Source organism: Nelumbo nucifera, chromosome 7 (genome assembly GCF_055504915.1).
Source record: "Nelumbo nucifera cultivar China Antique chromosome 7, China Antique-T2T, whole genome shotgun sequence".
Classification (NCBI taxonomy): domain Eukaryota; kingdom Viridiplantae; phylum Streptophyta; class Magnoliopsida; order Proteales; family Nelumbonaceae; genus Nelumbo; species Nelumbo nucifera.
The window spans coordinates 52,388,379-52,407,704 of NC_142655.1; the positions used below are offsets into that span (position 1 = coordinate 52,388,379).

Genomic DNA, 19,326 nt, shown 5'->3' on the forward strand with positions numbered 1-19,326 from the left:
TATTTATAACCAGTACTTCCCTTAAAGAGTTATTCTAAAAGGTTTATGGCTGCTATTTAGAATTTTTATTTAAGAGATCCATTGGATTTAAGATTGCCTTGTTATCAAGTCAATCCTTAACTATCTTATACAATTTCTGTCAGGAGCAGTTCGAAAGAGGCCACACAGAATTTGAATGAGTGTGTCTAAGTCAGGCTACAACCCAAGAATGAAATGTATATATTAGTAGGTATGAAAATGTGAAAGGAAGTTTTGTCCTTCACTAACAAATACAAAAAAATCTGTACAAGAGTGATATAGTGCAGTTACATTGTATACTACAATGGTGCGCCTAAAGAAGTAAACACACAACTTCAGCCCTAATCCTTTACATCTCTAATCTCCCCCTCAAACTGATGCCACTAGGTAAGCATCAGTTTGTCAACTAGAAAGGTATGTCTGGCTGGCTTTATTGAAAAGATTATCTAGATGAAATCCAGAAGAAACATGGGGAAAAGAAATGTGGTCAGTAAAGAACTGTTTCCTAATGTAGTGGCAATTGGCTTCAATGTGCTTGGTGCCCTCATGAAACACTGGATTAGTCAAGTGGTAATTTTGATTGCATTCTTATTACCTGCAAATAAGGGAGCTGGGGTGAGTGGTAAAGACCCAGTTCTTTAAGTAGAGCTTTGAGTCAACTGATTTCACTGCAAGCAGAAGACATGGCCTGATACCTAGCCTCTATAGAGGACTTGGAGACAGATTATTGCTTCTTGCACTTTTTGGAAATTAACGAGTCACCAACAAAACACACCAACTTGTAGTAGGTCATCGGGTATGTGTACACCCTGCCCAATTGGCAATAGCATCAAGGTTTAAAATGTTGATGTCGATGGAAATGTCGCTTACCAAAATATAGGACATGTGTCGGAAATGTCGAGGGGAAATATTGTAAAAATTAGAGACATTGTGGAAATATTATGAAATATGTGGAAATATGCAATGATATTTTGTAAAATGATAAAAGAAGCATTAATACATATTTCTAGACTATTATCTTATTCCCAACCATTATATAAAGCTAAGAAACTAAGATCAATAACAAATTAGTAAATGACGATTTACTGATTTATTATGCATTTTGATGTTTTTACAAGGTTATCTGATATTTCTTATTTTTAATTCTGATTTATTATAAATTCTAATATATTTATTTCACACTTCTAAATAAAAAATACATTTATTCTGATTTTTTAAATATTAAAGTTATAATACATCATGCTTTATTATAAATTTAATAAACTGGTTCTCCTTTTTGTAGGATTAAGATTATGATAAATTCTGATTTCTTATAAAACTTAATGAATTTATTATGATTTTTAATACTAAACTTATAATAAATTATGATTTAGTATAAAATTTAATGAATTTATTCTGATTTTTTATATTAAATGTAGAATATGATTTATTATAAAATTTAATAAACATTTTCTGATTTTGATAAATATTTTAAAAAATATTAACTAGTTAATATTTTATTACTCGAAAAATATTTTATGTTTTATATTATAAAGTAATTAATTTATTCTTTTGTTTTTATATTTTGTTAATTCTTTTTTATAAACATTTCATTTGAAATATTAAATAGAAATTATTAATGGAATAATTTATATTAATATATTGTATTATAACAATGTAATATATTAGTTGACATCCTGTCAACATAATAGGAAAAACTGCCTTTGTTTTGGTTATTGGACCGATTTGGTTGACATTTCCGAAATATAGGAAATGTCGACCGAAATAATGTAATTTTTATATTACCATCCATTTCCATGTCAGTGAGCCTCGACATCGACATATGTCGGGCGACATTAGCGACATTTCGCATTTGAAACCATGAATAGAATAAGCCCAAAGTTGGGTGGAAGATGACTGAGGAAAAATTAGACCATGAGATAAAGTGCTACAAATATATCAAATAATCTGAAATACTGCAAATTGATGAGGTTGCCAAGGCGTGCAAATAAACTTACTGACAACCATAGTTGTCAAGGCGACGCCTAGGCGACAAGGCGCCCTTTGAGGCTCACCTCACCTAATCGCCAAGCAGTTTTGTACTATGTATTGTAAAATACTTTTTTATTCTTTATTTTTTGACATTATAATTATAAAATAGGCACTATTAAACTAAAATATTCATTTTGTGTGTTTATATACTATTTTCTTTTTATTATTTTCTTATTTGTTAGGATTTAATCAATAAAAAGTACAAACATTGCTAAATGCTGTATTGAACCAATAAGTAAGGAAGAACTTAAAATTTTGTCTAATGAACACATTTTTCAACACATTTTCTACTACTACTACTACTACTACTACTTTTCTTCTTTTCCCATAACAAAAATAAGGGTTCAGCCCCTATATTTTTTGAATTTTCTTTTCCTTTTTTTTTTCTTCTCATGAATATGTTGATTTTCTATACTTTAACATGAAATCTATACTTTTCTTAAGGAAATATGGCTATGGTACCTAGGGAACTACCCTAGGATCTATGTTTTCTATACAAAAAAAAATCTATTGCCTAGGTGATGTCTAAGCGCTCGCCTAGGCGACAAGGTGCCCCCTTGACACCTAGCCTCGCCTTGGCACCTTGAAAACTGTGCTGACAACGTGGACAATGGAGGAAGTGTTAGGCCTTGTCATAGAGAGATATTAAGCTGCTCATAAGTTGTATATATAGTGAAGCATCAAGCAATAAAAGTTCATCATCATAGGACAATTTCAAGTTGAGCTCTAATGGAGTATCTGCCTCCTTGGAATTATTTAAATTAGCAATTGACAAGATTGGTGTTAGTGGAATTTTTTTTAGTACAATTTCTCGGACACAATTCACCCAATTAGATAAACTAAGTTTTTTTGTTATTTGGGTAAGTCCCATTCAGGAAATCACGTAGTTGTTCCCTTAATTACATCTTTACTAGGGGTAGAGAAAACCTTTTGATTCTGATTCAGGAGTATAAATGAATAGACAAAACTAAGTATCATTTTTCTATAGAATTTTCCTTTGACTGGTATATATTCCCTCTTTCATTGAGAGAAAAACCAATAAAAAAATAAGCAAACTTTTTATACATAACAAGTAAATAGGTATCATAAATAGTCATATTTCATCAAAAAGGCTACAAATGACCTTTAAATTGTAGTTATGTGCATTATCATGGTGTGAGGAACCATAATTAGCCAAGTTTCATGAACAAGGTTGCAGATGGTTTCCTCTTCACACAAGGGTTAATATGGTGTGAGCAAAGTTTTAAAATGCGTAAGGCAGAGGTGAGGCGGTTAGGTGTGGAAGAGGCGAAGCGTAAGCCTTGAGGCGGTTTGAGGCATAAGCCTCAAACTAAAAGCTTAAAAATTATGGACATAGTTCATAAGGTTTACAAATCCGTTCATCCTATTCTTCATGTGACAGTCAAAATTCAAAAAAAGGATTAAGAATGAATATAGCAATTGAAGCTGATAAAAAGTAAATAAATAAACATAACCATTGAGTTTTAAATTTTTAATAGAAATTGGAGAATACTGATCACTAAGATAAGTAATCAATTAACCTATAGAAGAGATGAAGAGGTAGATTAGAATTTATGGATAAGAAGGATTAGATGAGCATTTACCTTGGTCGTGAATCCCTTGAATTGTGATTGATTGTTGCCTTGTTGGTCAGTTGACTCAACCTCTATTACTGTGGTACTCTGTTTTTGGTTCTCATCTGAAAAGAAAAAAATAAAATTAAAATGAAAAAGAATAATCAGTGGCAGAAATGAAAGATTCCTTAAGTCCCAAATCAATAATCCCTTAAAGAATCCTAACAACTTGCAAACTTCATCCCTTGTATCTTATTCTATATTTACCTGAAAATGGCTTGAATCAATGGTGCCACTTCTTTTTTTGTCTTCTCCTGTTGTTAAGGTGGGTACTCTGTTTTGAATTCTCACTTCTCACCTGAAAATAAAAATAAAAAAAATGAAAATTAAAGAAATTAATTAGTAACCTGAATTATGCATATGAATGCATACAACCCAACAATAGAAAGACAAGAAATCAATAAGTAATGATGGGTGCAAGACCAAAAATGGCTTTAAACACTTAATAGTAAGAGAGACTTAGCCCTTGTCCAATGCTGAGAAAAACAAAGACAAACATAGTTTTAGCAGGCTAGCAGGCAGCAGCAAGGTTTTTGGGACTTGGGAGACGTAATGGAACTGGTAGGTCACATGGACGGGACAGCCAAGTATCTTTGCATGGGAAAAGATTCATCTTTGTTATTGGGTGACTTTTATAATTATTATTATTGTCTTGAATTTCTTGATATTCATCTCCCTTTGTTTATCATCTTACAGATCACTGGTCAGTGATCGATCACTTGTTATTTTGGGCTGGGTGAGACTTCTTACATTTTAATATCAAATATAGTATGCTTTTGTCATTCTCATCAAGATAACTGCCATAGGAAAAGGCTTGATTTGGATCTCCATTTTGGACTTTGGGAGATCAGCAGCAACACTATTCAAATAGAAACCCTATGCACCAAAACCAAAGGAGGAGGAGAAGGAGGAGGAGGAGGAGGAAAAAACTCACCTTGGTCGCCAATCAAGAGACTCAAGACCTCAGTCTTCAAGAAGTTTTCAATGGAGGATTAGAAGTTGAGGGGTCGTTCCTAACCAGAGAAGAAGGGAGGGAAAATGGTAAAACAAGACGAAAGAAATCTATTCTATTCGATTACCCTAAGTCATACGCCTCACAAAATTTGAGGCTACAGTTTCTTGTAAAGGGTACCGAGGCCACACCTCTAATACCTTTTAAAACCATGGCTGTGAGGAACCATAATCAACCAAGTTTCATGAACAAGGCTGTAGATGGTTGTCTCCCTCACATATGATTAAAAATGAGACAAGGAGAGAGAAAAAAAAGAAGATAATAACAATAAGGAAGGTAAGTGTGAAAGGAGTATGAGGAAAGACATAGGTCTAATAGAGGAAGTTGTAGGAGTATCATAATGAAAAGGTGGAGGAGGAATACTGCAATCCCTACCTTCTTCTTTCTCCTTTTCTTCCACACCACAATCTTCTTTTCTTTCTCCTTTGGCTTGTCTCTTATTGCTGTAAATTCTATCAACTGAATTGAATTAGCCAACAAAATGGCATTAGCCCCTTATCCTTGTAGGAGAGGGGTTTATATAGAGAAGAGGTGTGGTTAGGGTGCCAAATGTCACCCCACTTAAAAAATGAGTTAAGGAGGGAGAAGAAAACTCTTTCCCCTAGGGTGACATGTGTCCCCTCACTTAAAGTGGTTAGAGGAGGGAAAATAACTCTTTGCCCTAGAGTGACATGTCTGCCCCCCACTTCAAGTGGTTAAAGAAGGGAGAATAGCCCTCTTGTTAGAATAGGACAAGTAACATCACCTTATAAATAAGTGGGGCATCTCACAAGAAAATTATTTAATGTAGATTTAATTCTTTTAGGGCATGCTGCTCCCCTAAATGAGCTTTACTGCAGGCCCATTAAATGCTTATTGCATTACAAACAAGCCCAATTAACTTGGGGCCTGTTGTTTACTAAATTAGACTGCGGGCGCCTTTATTTATTAAAATGTTTCAGCCCGCTAATAGGCCTAACTGGGCTTATAAGAAATTTTTCTTTTTTATTATTATTTTTTAAGTTGTGTCTGGGAGTATCTTAATAACTTGCTCCTAGTCCAGCTAACTTAAGGACTTAACAATTGGTGACATACTTCTATTGATTAAAATGGCCATAAGAATTATGTGAGACTTCCAGTCCCAAGAAGTAGGTCAAGTGCCCATGATCTTTCATCCAAAATGTTTGACTCAACAGTTGTTTCAGAGAATGGATGCTTTTCTGATCATCCCCAGTGATTATAATATCATCAACATATAATAGGAGCAGAATAATGCCTTGAGGGCATCTAACAAAGAATAGAAAGTAATCTGAAGTTCTCTGGGAGAATCCTGCTTCAAGAATGACACATTGACACCACAAAATCTCTCATTCCATACCTATGGAGCTTGCTTAAGACCATAAGGACTTCTTAAGGTGGCACACTACAAAATCTGTCAAATCATCCCTATGATCTCCCAACCAAGTGCATATTTTTTCTTTTGATTTTTTTTTTTTTTTGAGAAAAGTTAATCAATATTCATTGATTAAAAAAACGAGATACATGAGGAGGTGTACAAAGCAGGGGGAGAACCCCTACAGTTTACAAAGGAGGAAGTTTGTCGCTATATAGATGCTCTAAGAGCGCACCACATTTAGCTAAGCCATCTGCTGTATGGTTGTATTCCCTAGGAATCTGAACTAACTTTACATTTAGGCATTCCAAAGAGTCCCTGTCCTCTTCTAAATAGTGACTTAATCTCTATGGTCCCCCTTCTTTGTCTCTTAACCATTTTCTTGTATTTGCTGAATCACCTGCAATGGTTATATTTTGAATTCCCAAACTTTTTATTATTCTGATTCCTGTGAGGGCATCCATTACTTCAGCCTTTGTGGAATCTGCCACGCCAATAGGACCGCTGAAAGTCCAAACGATGTTGCCCCTTTCATCCCTTAATGTTCCTCCAATACCAGCTAATCCAGGATTACCTAAGGCACTTCCATCAAATTTTAAGATCATCACACCTTCATTGATGGGTTCAGGAATTCTGAAGGGTGGTTGATGGAAGGTGAGGGAGAAATAAGAAAAGGTGAACATCTCTATTGAGGTCATTGACTGAGACTCCTCCGAAGAGATCAGAATTCACCATCCAGAGGTCGCACAGATAAGAGATGTGTTTTGGAATGGTAGAATACTGATATGTTTCATTCTATTGCCAATGGGCATATTTATACAGTAAGCTGTTGCAATAAATAGAAAGAAAGAAAAATAGAAAGAAAAGAAAATAGAAAGAGGAAAAAATAGAAAGAAGAGAAAATAGAAAGTACAAAAATAGAAAGAAAGAAATAGAAAGAAAAAACTTTCTAAATTAATCCTTCCACAATCCTAGGAGTATATACAATTCTATTTTCAGATCTGAACCAATAACCTCACGTTTTCCAACACTCCCCCTCAAGCTGGTGAATAGAGATCCTTCATTCCCAGCTTGGCTATAATTCTCCGAAAGTCTGTACTATTGAGCCCTTTAGTAAGTACATCGGCCAGTTGTCCTTTTGTAGACACATAGGGAGTGCAAATCAACTTGTTGTCCAGTTTCTCTTTTATAAAGTGTCGGTCAATTTCGATGTGCTTTCGTCCTGTCATGTTGAACAGGATTGTGAGCAATATTGATGGCTGACTTGTTGTCACAATATAGTTTCATAGGCTCTTCTTGTGGAATCTTCAGGTCTTCTAAAATTATCTTCAACTAGAGTAATTCACACACTCCTTGTGCCATAGCCCTGAATTCTGCCTCTGCACTTGACCGAGCCACTACATTTTGCTTCTTACTCCTCCAAGTGACTAAGTTTCCTCCTAAGAAGGTACAATTACCAGAAGTGGACCGTCTATCTACTGGAGATCCTGCATAATCGGCATCTGTATATGCTTCAAGAGTCAATCCTCCATTTCTTCTGAATAAAATTCCTTTTCCTGGATTGGCTTTCAAATAGTGCAAAATTCGATGAGCAGCCTGTAGATGAACTTCTTTAGGATTATGCATAAACTGACTTATTACACTTACAACATATGCAATATTTGGTCGTGTATGTGCAAGATAAATGAGTTTTCCAACTAGTCTTTGGAACATCTCCTTGTCTACACTTGCATTCTCGTGGGCTTCTCCAAGTTTATGATTGGGATCTATAGGCGTGGAAGCTGGTTTACGTGCCATATTTCCTGTTTCTCTCAAAAGATCAACAACATACTTTTGTTGAGAGATAAAGATGCCTTGTTTAGAATGTGCAACTTCAATTCCGAGAAAATACTTTAGTCTCCCCAAGTCTTTTATTTCAAATTCTCTGGCAAGGCAGTTTTTCAATGCTTCCTTCTCCTTTTTATCGTTCCCAGTAACGATTATATCATCCACATAGACTAATAGTGCAGTAACTCCCCTTGAGGCTTTGTGTTTGATAAACAATGTGTGGTCACCTTGACTTTGCTTGTAACCTGTACTCAGCATTACCTTCGTAAACCTTCCAAACCATGCTCTCGGAGATTGTTTGAGACCGTATAGTGCTTTCGTCAACCGACAAACTTTGTTCCCTTTAATGCCTTCTCCAAAACCCGGTGGAATGTCCATGTATATCTCCTCTTCTAGATCACCATGGAGAAACACATTTTTTACATCAAACTGTTGCAAATCCCAATTATAGTTAGTAGCCAACGACAGTAACACCCTTATTGTATTCATTTTAGCTACTGGGGCAAAAGTCTCCTGATAATCTACCCCATAAGTCTGTGTATATCCCTTGGCTACCAGGTGTGCTTTGTACCTTTCTAATGACCCATCAGATTTGTACTTAATTGTGAACACCCATTTACAACCTACCGTCTTCTTGTTTCTTGGTAGATCCACAACTTCCCATGTGTTGTTTTTTTCTAATGCCTCCATTTCCACACTCATGGCTTTTCTCTACTCCTTATTAGAAAGTGCCTTGGCTAGAGTATTAGGAATCGGAATGGTGTTAAGGTTGGCTAGAAAACTTTTATGGGATTTAGAGAATCTTTGGAATGATACATATTTGGCTTAAGGGTACAATGGGCGTTTGGTACATTCTGTGGTTCCTTTTCTCAGTGCAATAGGTAGGTCATACTCATACTAAGGCTGTGAAGGTGTAGGTTCAGTTTCTGAGCATCCCTCAGTTCTAGGATTAGGAGTTGAATCTTGGACTTGCACAGGTTGAGGATCTAGATTTTTCCTCCTAGAGTAAACCTGCATATATCTCACATTATCATGCACATCATTCGTGGGGTTAACAGTGTCTGAATTTGGTTCAATGGTCAGGTTGTTTGACTCTTGTTGAGACTCGGGAATGTGGGGCTCAGAGGAATGTGACTCAGAGGGATGTGATTCTTGACGATTGAATGTCTGTGAGGAGGGTAATAAATAAAAAGGAGTTGAAGATCTTTTATTGCTGATTGGGAAAGAAACTCTTTTGTGCTTAGCAAGTTCACAAACATCACAATGAAAGGTTTCAACATCAATTCCTTTAAACAAGGAAGGATTGTTTTTAAAATAGGAAATGAAGGATGACCAAAACGGAAATGATGACGCCAAATTAAATCTTTATTGGAGGTAGATAAGAATGACTCGTGTGTGACATGCATAACAGTGTGAAATGATTTGTTGGTTGCTTCAAGGTAGTAGAGTCCATCTGTTTGCTTAGCAAGTCCAATCTTCTTCCCCGAAACCTGGTCCTGAAATACACAGTAAGAAGGGAAGAACACAACATTGCAGTTCACATTCTGGGTGAGTTTATGTATAGAGATAAGGCTAGTGGATAACTTAGGAACATGAAGCACTTATTTTAAGTAATAGGGATGGAGTAATTTGAATATTCCCAATCCCTGCCATTGTGGTGAAAGAACCATCAGCAACAGAAATTTTTCTATTACTAGGACAGGGTGTATAGGTGAGAAAATGTAGTGAAGAGGGTGTCATGTGGTCAGTAGCTCCAAAATCAAGAATCAATGGAAATACACTAGCCGAGGCATGTAATCCTAGAGATAAATACTCACCTGAGAGAGCAAGAGAGGTAGAACCACTTCCTGGTTTCAAGAAGCACCTTAGCCTTTCAATTTCTTCATCATTAAATGGTCCCTGACTTGAGTGTTCTTGTTGCGGGGTTGTGGAGACATTATGGGCCTGTTGAACTCCTTTTGAAACTCCTCGATTTCCCCATTCCTTGTTGGATGTGGGAGGTTTCCCATGAAGTTTCCAGCACCGATCTTTCGTGTGTCTGGGCTTCTTGCAATAGGTGCACCAGAGGTTATCGTTAGAGTCACGGGTGGTTGTGTCACGAGCCAAGTTGTGATTGTTCTCACCCTTTGAACCACTGTAACTTCCTCCCCTTGCCACCATGGCTGAGCCTTTGGGATCTTTAGGCTCAAGCATGATTTCACGGCGGCTTTCCTCAGCTCTGACAAGGGCTATGACTTCATTCAATGGAGGCACTTCTTCTTTGCCAAGAATTTGTATTCGGACCTGATCAAATTCAGCATTCAGTCCGACCAAAAAATCATACACCCTATCTTTTTCAATAAATTTCTTCAAGATCACATCATCATCTGTGCACTTTGTCTCAAGAACCCGATAATGATCAAGCTCATGCCATAAATTTTGCAGCAGATTTGCATACTCTGTAACACTCCTGCTCCCTTGTTTGGCCGCCATAGTCTTCACTTTGACCTCATAGACACGAGTAGCGTCATGGGCTTTGGAATAGGTTTGTCGGACAGCATCCCAAATAGCCTTTGCAGAGGGAAGAAACATACAAGTATCATTGATCTCAAGTGTCATTGAACTCCACAACCATGACATAATCATGGAGTCCTCTTCGTCTCAAGCATCAAAATTTGGCTCGCCCAACCTTGGTCCTATTCTAAGGAGGTGACTAATTTTTCCTTTTCCCTTCAAATAGGTACGCACTAGTTGTGACCACTTCAAGTAATTCTGGCCATTCGGTCTATATGTTGTCTGAATATTCTGCAAATCACCAGTGTGAGGATGAGAGTTTGTTGCTCCTTCATCAGTTTGGATGGGAGCACTTGTTGCAGTCATGTCGGACATTGTTAATGGAGGAAAAATAAGGCCAGCAGGAAAGGAGAATAAAGGAACACTTCTGGTTACAGATCAACACTGAAGGCCAGAAGAGAAAAACACAAAAAACTGGCAATGAAGGCCGAAAAAATCTCAAGGTTGACAAACCTAGAGCTCTGATACCATGTTTTGGAATTGTAAAATACTGATATGTTTCATTCTATTGCCAATGGGCATATTTATACAATAAGCTGCTGCAATAAATAGAAAGAAAGAAAAATAGAAAGAAAAGAAAATAGAAAGAAGAAAAAATAGAAAGAAGAGAAAATAGAAAGTACAAAAATAGAAAGAAAGAAATAGAAAGAAAAAACTTTCTAAATAAATCCTTCCACAATCCTAGGAATATATACAATTCTATTTTCAGATCTGGACCAATAACCCCACGTTTTCCAACAAGATGTCTGAAATTAACTCCTCCAGGGGCCTTGATTTGTTGTCTTTTTTTCTTTTGATTTTTGCAAGCACTATTTGCTCACTAGAGCTATTGTTCTAAAAAATTCTAGCATTCCTCTCTCCCTATACACACCAAAATACTGCTGTAGGCATCAACCCCCCACACAACCTTTCCTTTTTTTTTCGTCAAACTTTGCATCTGCTAAGCAACCAAAAACTCCAAAATTGATTGTGGGAAGAACCCATTCCAACCATAAGTGTCTAATACTGTGGTCCGAATTTCAGATGTTGAAGCACAATGAAAAAACTGGTGATTAGCAGTTTCCAAGTCACTACTCATGTGGACAAAGACCACAACCCACATTGCCCAGAGTCATGCCTTTTCTACTCAAAGTGTCTCTAGTCAAACACTTTCCAAGAGTTGCAGTCCACACCAAAAACATAACCTTAGAAGGAGCAGCAGTCTGCCAAATCCTGCTATCAGGGAAGATACTACTAGCACAAAATTCAACCTTTTATAAAAAGGTCTGAACAGGAAACTTGCCTCTATTATGCCACCATCTTCTACAATCCAGATGCCCCACCCAAGGTCTATGATCCTGAAGCAATTGAAACATGTCCAATGCTTTATCCACCTCCCAATCCTGCAGGTTCCATTTTAGAATTGGATTCCATGTCACCGCTCCATTTAGAACTTGATGATAGTCCTTGACTATGGCCCCTCTATTCTGAGCTTCCATGAACAGGGAAGGAAACACCTCTATCAAAAGGAGCTCCCTGTACCACCTATCCATCCAGAACTTCACCCTTCTTCCCTCCACCACATCATAGAAGACACCTTGAGAGAATTGAGGAAATTTTTTTCAATACCTTTCTAGACAGATGTACCATAAATTTGCACATTATTACCTGCTTGCCAGCCCATCTGCCTAGACCCAAACTTGTCTGCTATCATCACCCTTCTCCACAAGCTGTCCATCTCCTTACCGAATCTCCAAGACTCCAATACCCTTTACATAGAAGAGCAACTTTCAGATCTTTGAGCTTCCAATTTCTCCTTAAAGAGTGGTTTAAGGAGGGAAAAAACCTTCCATTATAAGAACACAAGTCGCATCTCTTTATAAGTGGGACACCGAGTAAGTCTAAGTAGACCTTTCTGAACTAACATAAACTACCTCTTTTAGGGCCTGGTGCCCATTTAAATGTCTATTAATATCTAATGAGTTCGATTGGGACCCAACTTCCTTCTAAATTAATATAGGGCTTGCAGCCCACTTAAATGGACTGGCCCACAAAATATTTCACCCCACCTGTAGGATTGGGCCTACAAGAATGGTCTAAAACAAAGAGTTTTGTAAGTTGTGATAGGTAACACCTGAATGAGGCCTAAAAGAATGCCTGAATAAGGCCTAAAAGAAAGGTCTAAAACAAAGAGTTTTGTAAGTTGTGATAGGTAATACCTGAATGAGGCCTAAAAGAATACCTGAATGGTCTAAAACAAACTTTGAGACTTAAACAATGCCTGGAGGTGCACCTCTTCCGTGCAAGGTGATAAAGAGCATACACATTGTATGGGGCTTATGCCTTCTCAGCACTTTATATCAGGTGGAGGTACACCACCTGATACATGTTAACATGATGAAATTGGAGTACATATCAAAATGTCAAATCCCTCCCCATTTTGCAAAGTGCAAAACCCATTTTAGGGTTCTCGTTCCCATATAGAAAGTAGAGAAAGGAGACTTTAGAGGAGGTTTGTGCTTCAGCAGATGTCAAAGTTTGAGATTTGATTCATGACTCTACATATACATGACCATAAGTTTTTAACACATTGAGTGTCTCTTTTTCTCTGTTTTTCATTGATATATAAGAAAACAGGGGATTCCACCCCTTTTCTCTTTGTTTATTTGATTGCTGCCAATGTTCATATTTTGTTAAATATGAGATTAGACACTGTATATGTTAACGTTATGCAATTTATGAGAACTATGAAATTGTTGTAAGTGATTTATGAATTTCTTAGTAGTAAGTGACACACTACTGGTTGATAAAGCCATACCTTGCTTGCTTTCTATAATCTGTTATTAGTTTATTACTATGGATGATGATACTTAGTTATATTTTTGTTATTAGAAATTGCAAATACGAAAATTTTTCCTATTTTTGGGTTATTTACTATTTTCTATTTAATTTTTTATTCTACTTTTTAATAAGTTAAAAGCACATTCTTTGAAGGCTTATGCTTCACTCCTTAGGATACTGTAACATATCATATCATGCCTCTGCATTTTAGAACACTGAAGGAAATGACCCTAAGTTGAATGGTGACCATACAGCTACTGACATGAATACCAAAAAAAAAAAATACAGCTACTGGCATCATCCATATGGCCTATCGTGTCACTAAACCTCTGGGAAGAGTATCAAAGTATCAGCTCTAGTAGATAACAAGGATTGCTAATAGACCAAGTGTAAGTACATAGAATTAGTCATCATGCCCCTTGCAACGTGTAATGGGCACAATAGTACCCAAGGACAATAAAATCACTACCCTGCAACCTCAGTCTCTGACCACCCCACTCCGCGATAATGCCACAACCTTGTGACCTCACTCAGCCACATCGCTTCCTAATGATCACGCTCTCTGGTTCGAATCACAACCTCATGGCCATAGCCCACAAGATTAACTCTGTGGTCTTGCCCTGTGGTTGTCCTCGAACTTGCAGCCATGCATCGCAACCTTGTATTCAAGCCATCCTCATGTTACCCATAAGGACTTGAAGACTGTAGTAGTGCACATCCTCACATGTACACAAGTATTGAAATGACTATTGACACGTGGTAAGACCTTAATTAGTCCAAGTGGTGCAAATTGGTTAATTGCATAGTGAACCCAAAAGGAACTTTCCAGAAAGGGAAACCCTACTTAGAAACATATAGTTAGAGGTCTCCCGAAGATATCAGGATCTTCTTGGAGCCCTTCCCATTTTGGTAAAATTTTGGTTCATCCCTCAACCTTTAGAGACCCTCTTCCAGCCCGATCTTGATCCTCCCCTCTCTCTCCAGAATTCCAAGACCGGCAAACTACAGTGGCTTGATCTCTCATTGGAGGGTATGTAGGCTGGGGGTCTGACCAATTCCTTTTCCCCTCTCCTCCTCTCCTTGGTTCAGGTTGTCTTTATCTTTAGACCTTTGGAACTTGACCACCTCAATGCCGAATCCCTTAGATCTACATTGAGAATCTCTGGTTGTCTCTCTAATCTCCAGGAGGAAATGGCACCATCAAGGTCATCGTAATTGCAGGTGGCAACAGATTCTTGATTTACTTTGTTGCAGAGCTTTGATTCTTGATCCTGCCACAGCTTAATCTTGGTGATGACACTGCCATTATCAACCTTTGAGAGCTTCATGGTTCCAGATCTAGATCCATTCAATCCTGGCTCTCATGGTTCTTGTTCCTACATCCATCACCCCCTTTTCTCAGACAACTGTGACATCAAGTGAGTTTTCGATTTCATCCCGGATATCTCAGATAGGCAGGCACAACATCACACAATCAGAACACAATGTTTTGATCCATCAAAAGTAATGCAGGAGATCAGGTCTGAACTTTCTCAACCAATGGAGTCTCAGAAATCTTTCGACACACATGTTTGGCCTATTATTAGCCCCAGTAGTATGAATGCCCAATTTCACTTACAACTTTCGGATCTCAGTTCAGAATAGCTCATCCTTGGAGTTGTTGAGGAGCCCACCGTGATGCCTGCTGCCCCAGCCTCAGCCCTATCTTGGCCCTAGTATGTGGACCAAACTCCAGCCTGCTTTCCAGTTTCAGATCCAACAAACTCGCAGCAACTTTCCCAAAGTGGGAAAGTTTCCCTCTTTTCCCTGGGGAGATCTGTATAAATAAGGGGTCTCCGGGGATCCCCACTCACAATCTACCGTCCTTCAGGTAGATATCCCCAGTGCCCCTCACTTTAGACCTACACCAAGTCATTTGAGCCCACTGTGATGCCCGCTGCTCCAGCCTCAGCCCTATCTTGGCCCTAGTATGTGGACCAAACCCCAGCCTGCTTTCCAGTTTCAGATCCAACAAACTCGTGGCAACTTTCCCAAAGTGGAAAAGTTTCCCTCTTTTCCCTGGGAGATCTGTATAAATAGGAGATTTCCGAGGATCCCCACACACAATCTACTGTCCCTCAGGTAGATATCCCCAGTGCCCCTCACTTTAGACCTACACCAAGTCATTTGATGGAATTGAACACTTGGGCCAGCTTCTTTAGTTTATATGCATGTATTGTCAAAATTACTAGAGTTCGCTTAGCAACTTGCATTATTCTCAACATATACTTATTAAGGTATAATCTGTTTGATGAGGAACACCAGTTGTCAATAAATGTTTCTCATCAGTTACTGCTCTAAAACATTTTTTATTGATTTCATTTCTATAAGCAATCCCAATATGTTATTTCTGTGATAACTATTGAATAAAGTGAATGTTTAACATATTGGTGGTTGCAGGTATTTGTAACTTTATTGGCTCTTTCAATAGATGGCTCTCTTATGGCTACTGCTGAAGTTAAGCTTCCTGAAGAGGGAATAGGTGGTCTTGTTTGCCTTAAATTTTGGGCATCTGGGTCCCAGGGTGGAGAGTTCACGTTGTCTACTGTTATTTATGAACCTCACAGGTTTACTTCTGGAGCCACTTGGTTATCATGATCTCTATTGCTTTATGGGTTTTTTTTTTTATTCTGAAATACCTTGTATTGTAGCTGAATTCATATAAAATGGTTCTTATTTCATGTTCTATTCTTGAAGTTTCATTTTGAAATTCTCCCAGTTTTATTTTGATATCCATGCAAACCCTTAGAATATCTGGCTAAGATAGCACAAAAAGACCTTTTATTAACATGAAGATGGACTCCATATCTTGTCACCACTCAAGGTGTTTTTACTTCGTTGAACTTTTTGTATTTTTGGCAGCTGATATGTACTTATTAGATTCACTGCAGTTGCTATGTTTTTTCTATTTCTCATCCGTATGCTATTGATGGATCAAGCATTTACTGTACCAATCAAGAAATATACGCATGAGATCTTGATCCTGCAGTATGGAACTCCTAAAGTTCTACTGGGGGCTACTCAACCTAAGTGGATATGATATTGGCTGTATACTTGCTTAACTGGTAAAATGTCAACACTTATCATAAGAGACTCCTGGCTGCAATAGTCCTTTCATATTTTTAGATTACCAGGTATTCCAACTGAAGAAATGTTGCTGGTGTAAAGCAAACATTTAAGTGGTGATAAATACGTTATGACCACAAAACTCTATCATCTGTTGTACCTAATCCGGATACTGATGTGTTACATCTTGAAGAGTATGATCCTTCAAAGTGGATGTTTGTAAGGAATGTTAGGGAATACCTGTACTTTTGTTGATCTGAACAAAGCAGATATCATGAGTAATTTATGGATTTTCCTTGCTTTTCTCAAAATTATTTTATTATATTCAACTCCCTTTCTGATGATTGATTTTTTTGCCTACCTTCTCATATGGTATATCTGGTTTTTGATCTGTGAATTACTAGTGATGCCGCAATTTCTGCTATTGCATTCCATCCTACTCAGCGTATGGCTGTGAGCTCTTCTTATGGTGGTGACTTCAAGGTAACTTAATTCATTTGGATCTTAAGTTCAGAATATGCTGTTTCCATTAAATTTTTAGATTTAACTACTTTGTTTAAATTTTCAGATTTGGATTCGCAATAATGATCAGCAAAGCAACCAAATGCTTCAGAAATCCGGGTGGAGATGCCATTCTGTTGGTACATACAAGTACGTTACTTGCATTGGTTTGTGGTTTTATTGAGATCAAGGGTTAAAATATCGATACAATACTCCTAATATGGGGTGTACTGTATTTGTATCCATGGCCATGGATAGGGGATACACCATGATATGGTATATATCCCACAAGCTGTGCATATCAACATGATACACTACTGTATCGAGCCCTGGTTTGACGTATCTGTATCTTGACAATTATAATTTTTGGATTGTTTTTAACTTTAACAAAAATTGAAGACTATAATTTTTAAACTAAAAGAGAAATCTAATTATAAAGATTGAAGTAAATTTAAGATTTAATTTTCCCCAAAAAATTAATAAAAACTGAAAATTGTAAAAATAATTTAATTTATCTACCTTATATGATTTATATGTTTTGTTTTATAATAATATGTAAATTAAAACAATTATATGTTAATTGTCAAAATTAAAAAACATATTATTTGAAAAATATTTATTATTAATATAATAGTACTAAATAAATATTCCCATTAATGACACTGAAATAGAGTGATAATTATTGTTTGATGCTTATATGCTCTAGAGTCTCAGTATTGAAGTGTGCATTTCTTATGTGTTTGTACCTTATTCATTGATAATTCAGCTTTAGATTTAGTGTTATTAATGTATTTATGTAATTTTTATGCATTTCCCTAGTGTATCCAACTGTTTTCATATCTTTCATCGGTATCCATGCGTTTCCAAAGTGTATCCATATCTTATTGTCCAATATGATACTTGATACCGATACTTTGATCCTTGAGTGATATGGATGTCTTCCATATTGTTGTTTCCTGTTTTCTGTGTGGCTGGTGTTTCTGGTACAAATTTCTGTCACAAAATGCAGAAGCCTGTTTGACACTTGTAGTCTTTAATTTTAAAATTTGGGAACTGTCTGTTGAAAGTGGACTGATTTCAAGGCTAGCAAAAGGGAGCTTCCAAAATCAGGAAACAAGTTGCCATCTCTGTGGGGCCCCCTTTTGTATTTATTTGGCTTACCTATTACTGATGTGATATGTGGGTTTCACTCTTGGAAATTAAAAAAGACAAACTATTAAGAGTGGGTTTCCAATGTTTTCTGGTTGTGAAAATAGTGAAACTGCATTAATTACCTCTGACCTGTTTTCATGAGAAGACTAGCTCAAAGAAACTAGCTCCAAAACACACTCAATAATCTATGGTAAGTCACTTTGTTAGGCCAGTTACACATATGAACACCTAATAAATTTTTTTTTGGGGGGGGGACCACCAATTCAAGGAGGGATACAAGGCTGATATGGACTGGAGGATTGCATGCCTGAAAAATGCAAAAGGTCCCCCATGTGGTGGATGGTTTGGATCTGCTAAATCATCTGTCCATGTGGCAAACATAGGTATTTCATTCAAAAAAGGTCCCTAAGTGAAGGAATTATGTGGCAGATGATCCCCCAATTGATACAAGCTATGTAGCCCTTCATTCTGCTATATGAAAGGATCCTATGTCAAATCTAGACTGTCCATTATATAGGGGATTCACTGGATTGGCAATGTTTTCAATTCTACCGTTTATACCAAGCTTATGTTGTAGTTTTGCATAACATTTATGTTTTTTTATTTATCAACTCTATACCAAGAACATAGTTTTATTTATGTTTTTTTTAGTTGTAAAAATTGTACCTGCGTCTGAATTATAAACTATTTATAAAAATGCATTTATGCTCGTCTAACATGATTTCTTTTCATTACATCCCTCAATATTGTCTGATAAAGCATACCTTTTTCTTGCAGGAAAAAACCCATAACAGCTGCTACGTTTTCTCCTGATGGCTCAATTCTGGCTGTTGCAGCAGAAACTGTTGTTACTTTGTGGGACCCAGACAAAAATGTCCTTGTTGCAGTAGTTGGGGAAACCCTTATGGTAATTCTTCAAATATATTTTACTAAATCTCTGTGCTACATGCCACCTTTGGACTTCCTCTAGAAAAAAAAAAGAAAACAAAAAAAAATGAAAAGCTTTCTGGGAAAGCTATAGGAGATTGCGGTAAAATTTTCCATACATGAGGTCTGATGAAACCTAAAATATGATCCTCTAAGTCCATGGGCTATAAATGTAGATATGCAATTTTTTAGTTTTGGGGGGGGGGGGGTTCATAGCAGTTATGTTGACTTTCACAGAATTACCATTATACTGCAAACTCCAAAGTAGTTCAGGAGATTGCAGGTAAAACATATCATGCATGAGGTCGAAAACCAAGTGTAGAGATGAAGCGTTTTAGTGATATTTTGTAGATATGTTAAGAATTGTATGGACA

The 19,326-nt window shown here is 37.0% G+C and overlaps 1 protein-coding gene across 1 annotated transcript in view; it reads left to right on the top strand.

Moving 5' to 3' along the window:
- LOC104610969 (Transducin/WD40 repeat-like superfamily protein) overlaps positions 1-19,326 on the top strand; it is a 54,224-nt gene that overhangs the window by 24,990 nt on the left and 9,908 nt on the right. The window contains exons 10-13 of the mRNA XM_010277845.3: positions 15,707-15,873; positions 16,777-16,855; positions 16,941-17,023; positions 18,803-18,932. Of these exons, the coding sequence (XP_010276147.1) occupies positions 15,707-15,873; positions 16,777-16,855; positions 16,941-17,023; positions 18,803-18,932 (459 nt within the window). The remainder of the gene's footprint in view (positions 1-15,706; positions 15,874-16,776; positions 16,856-16,940; positions 17,024-18,802; positions 18,933-19,326) is intronic.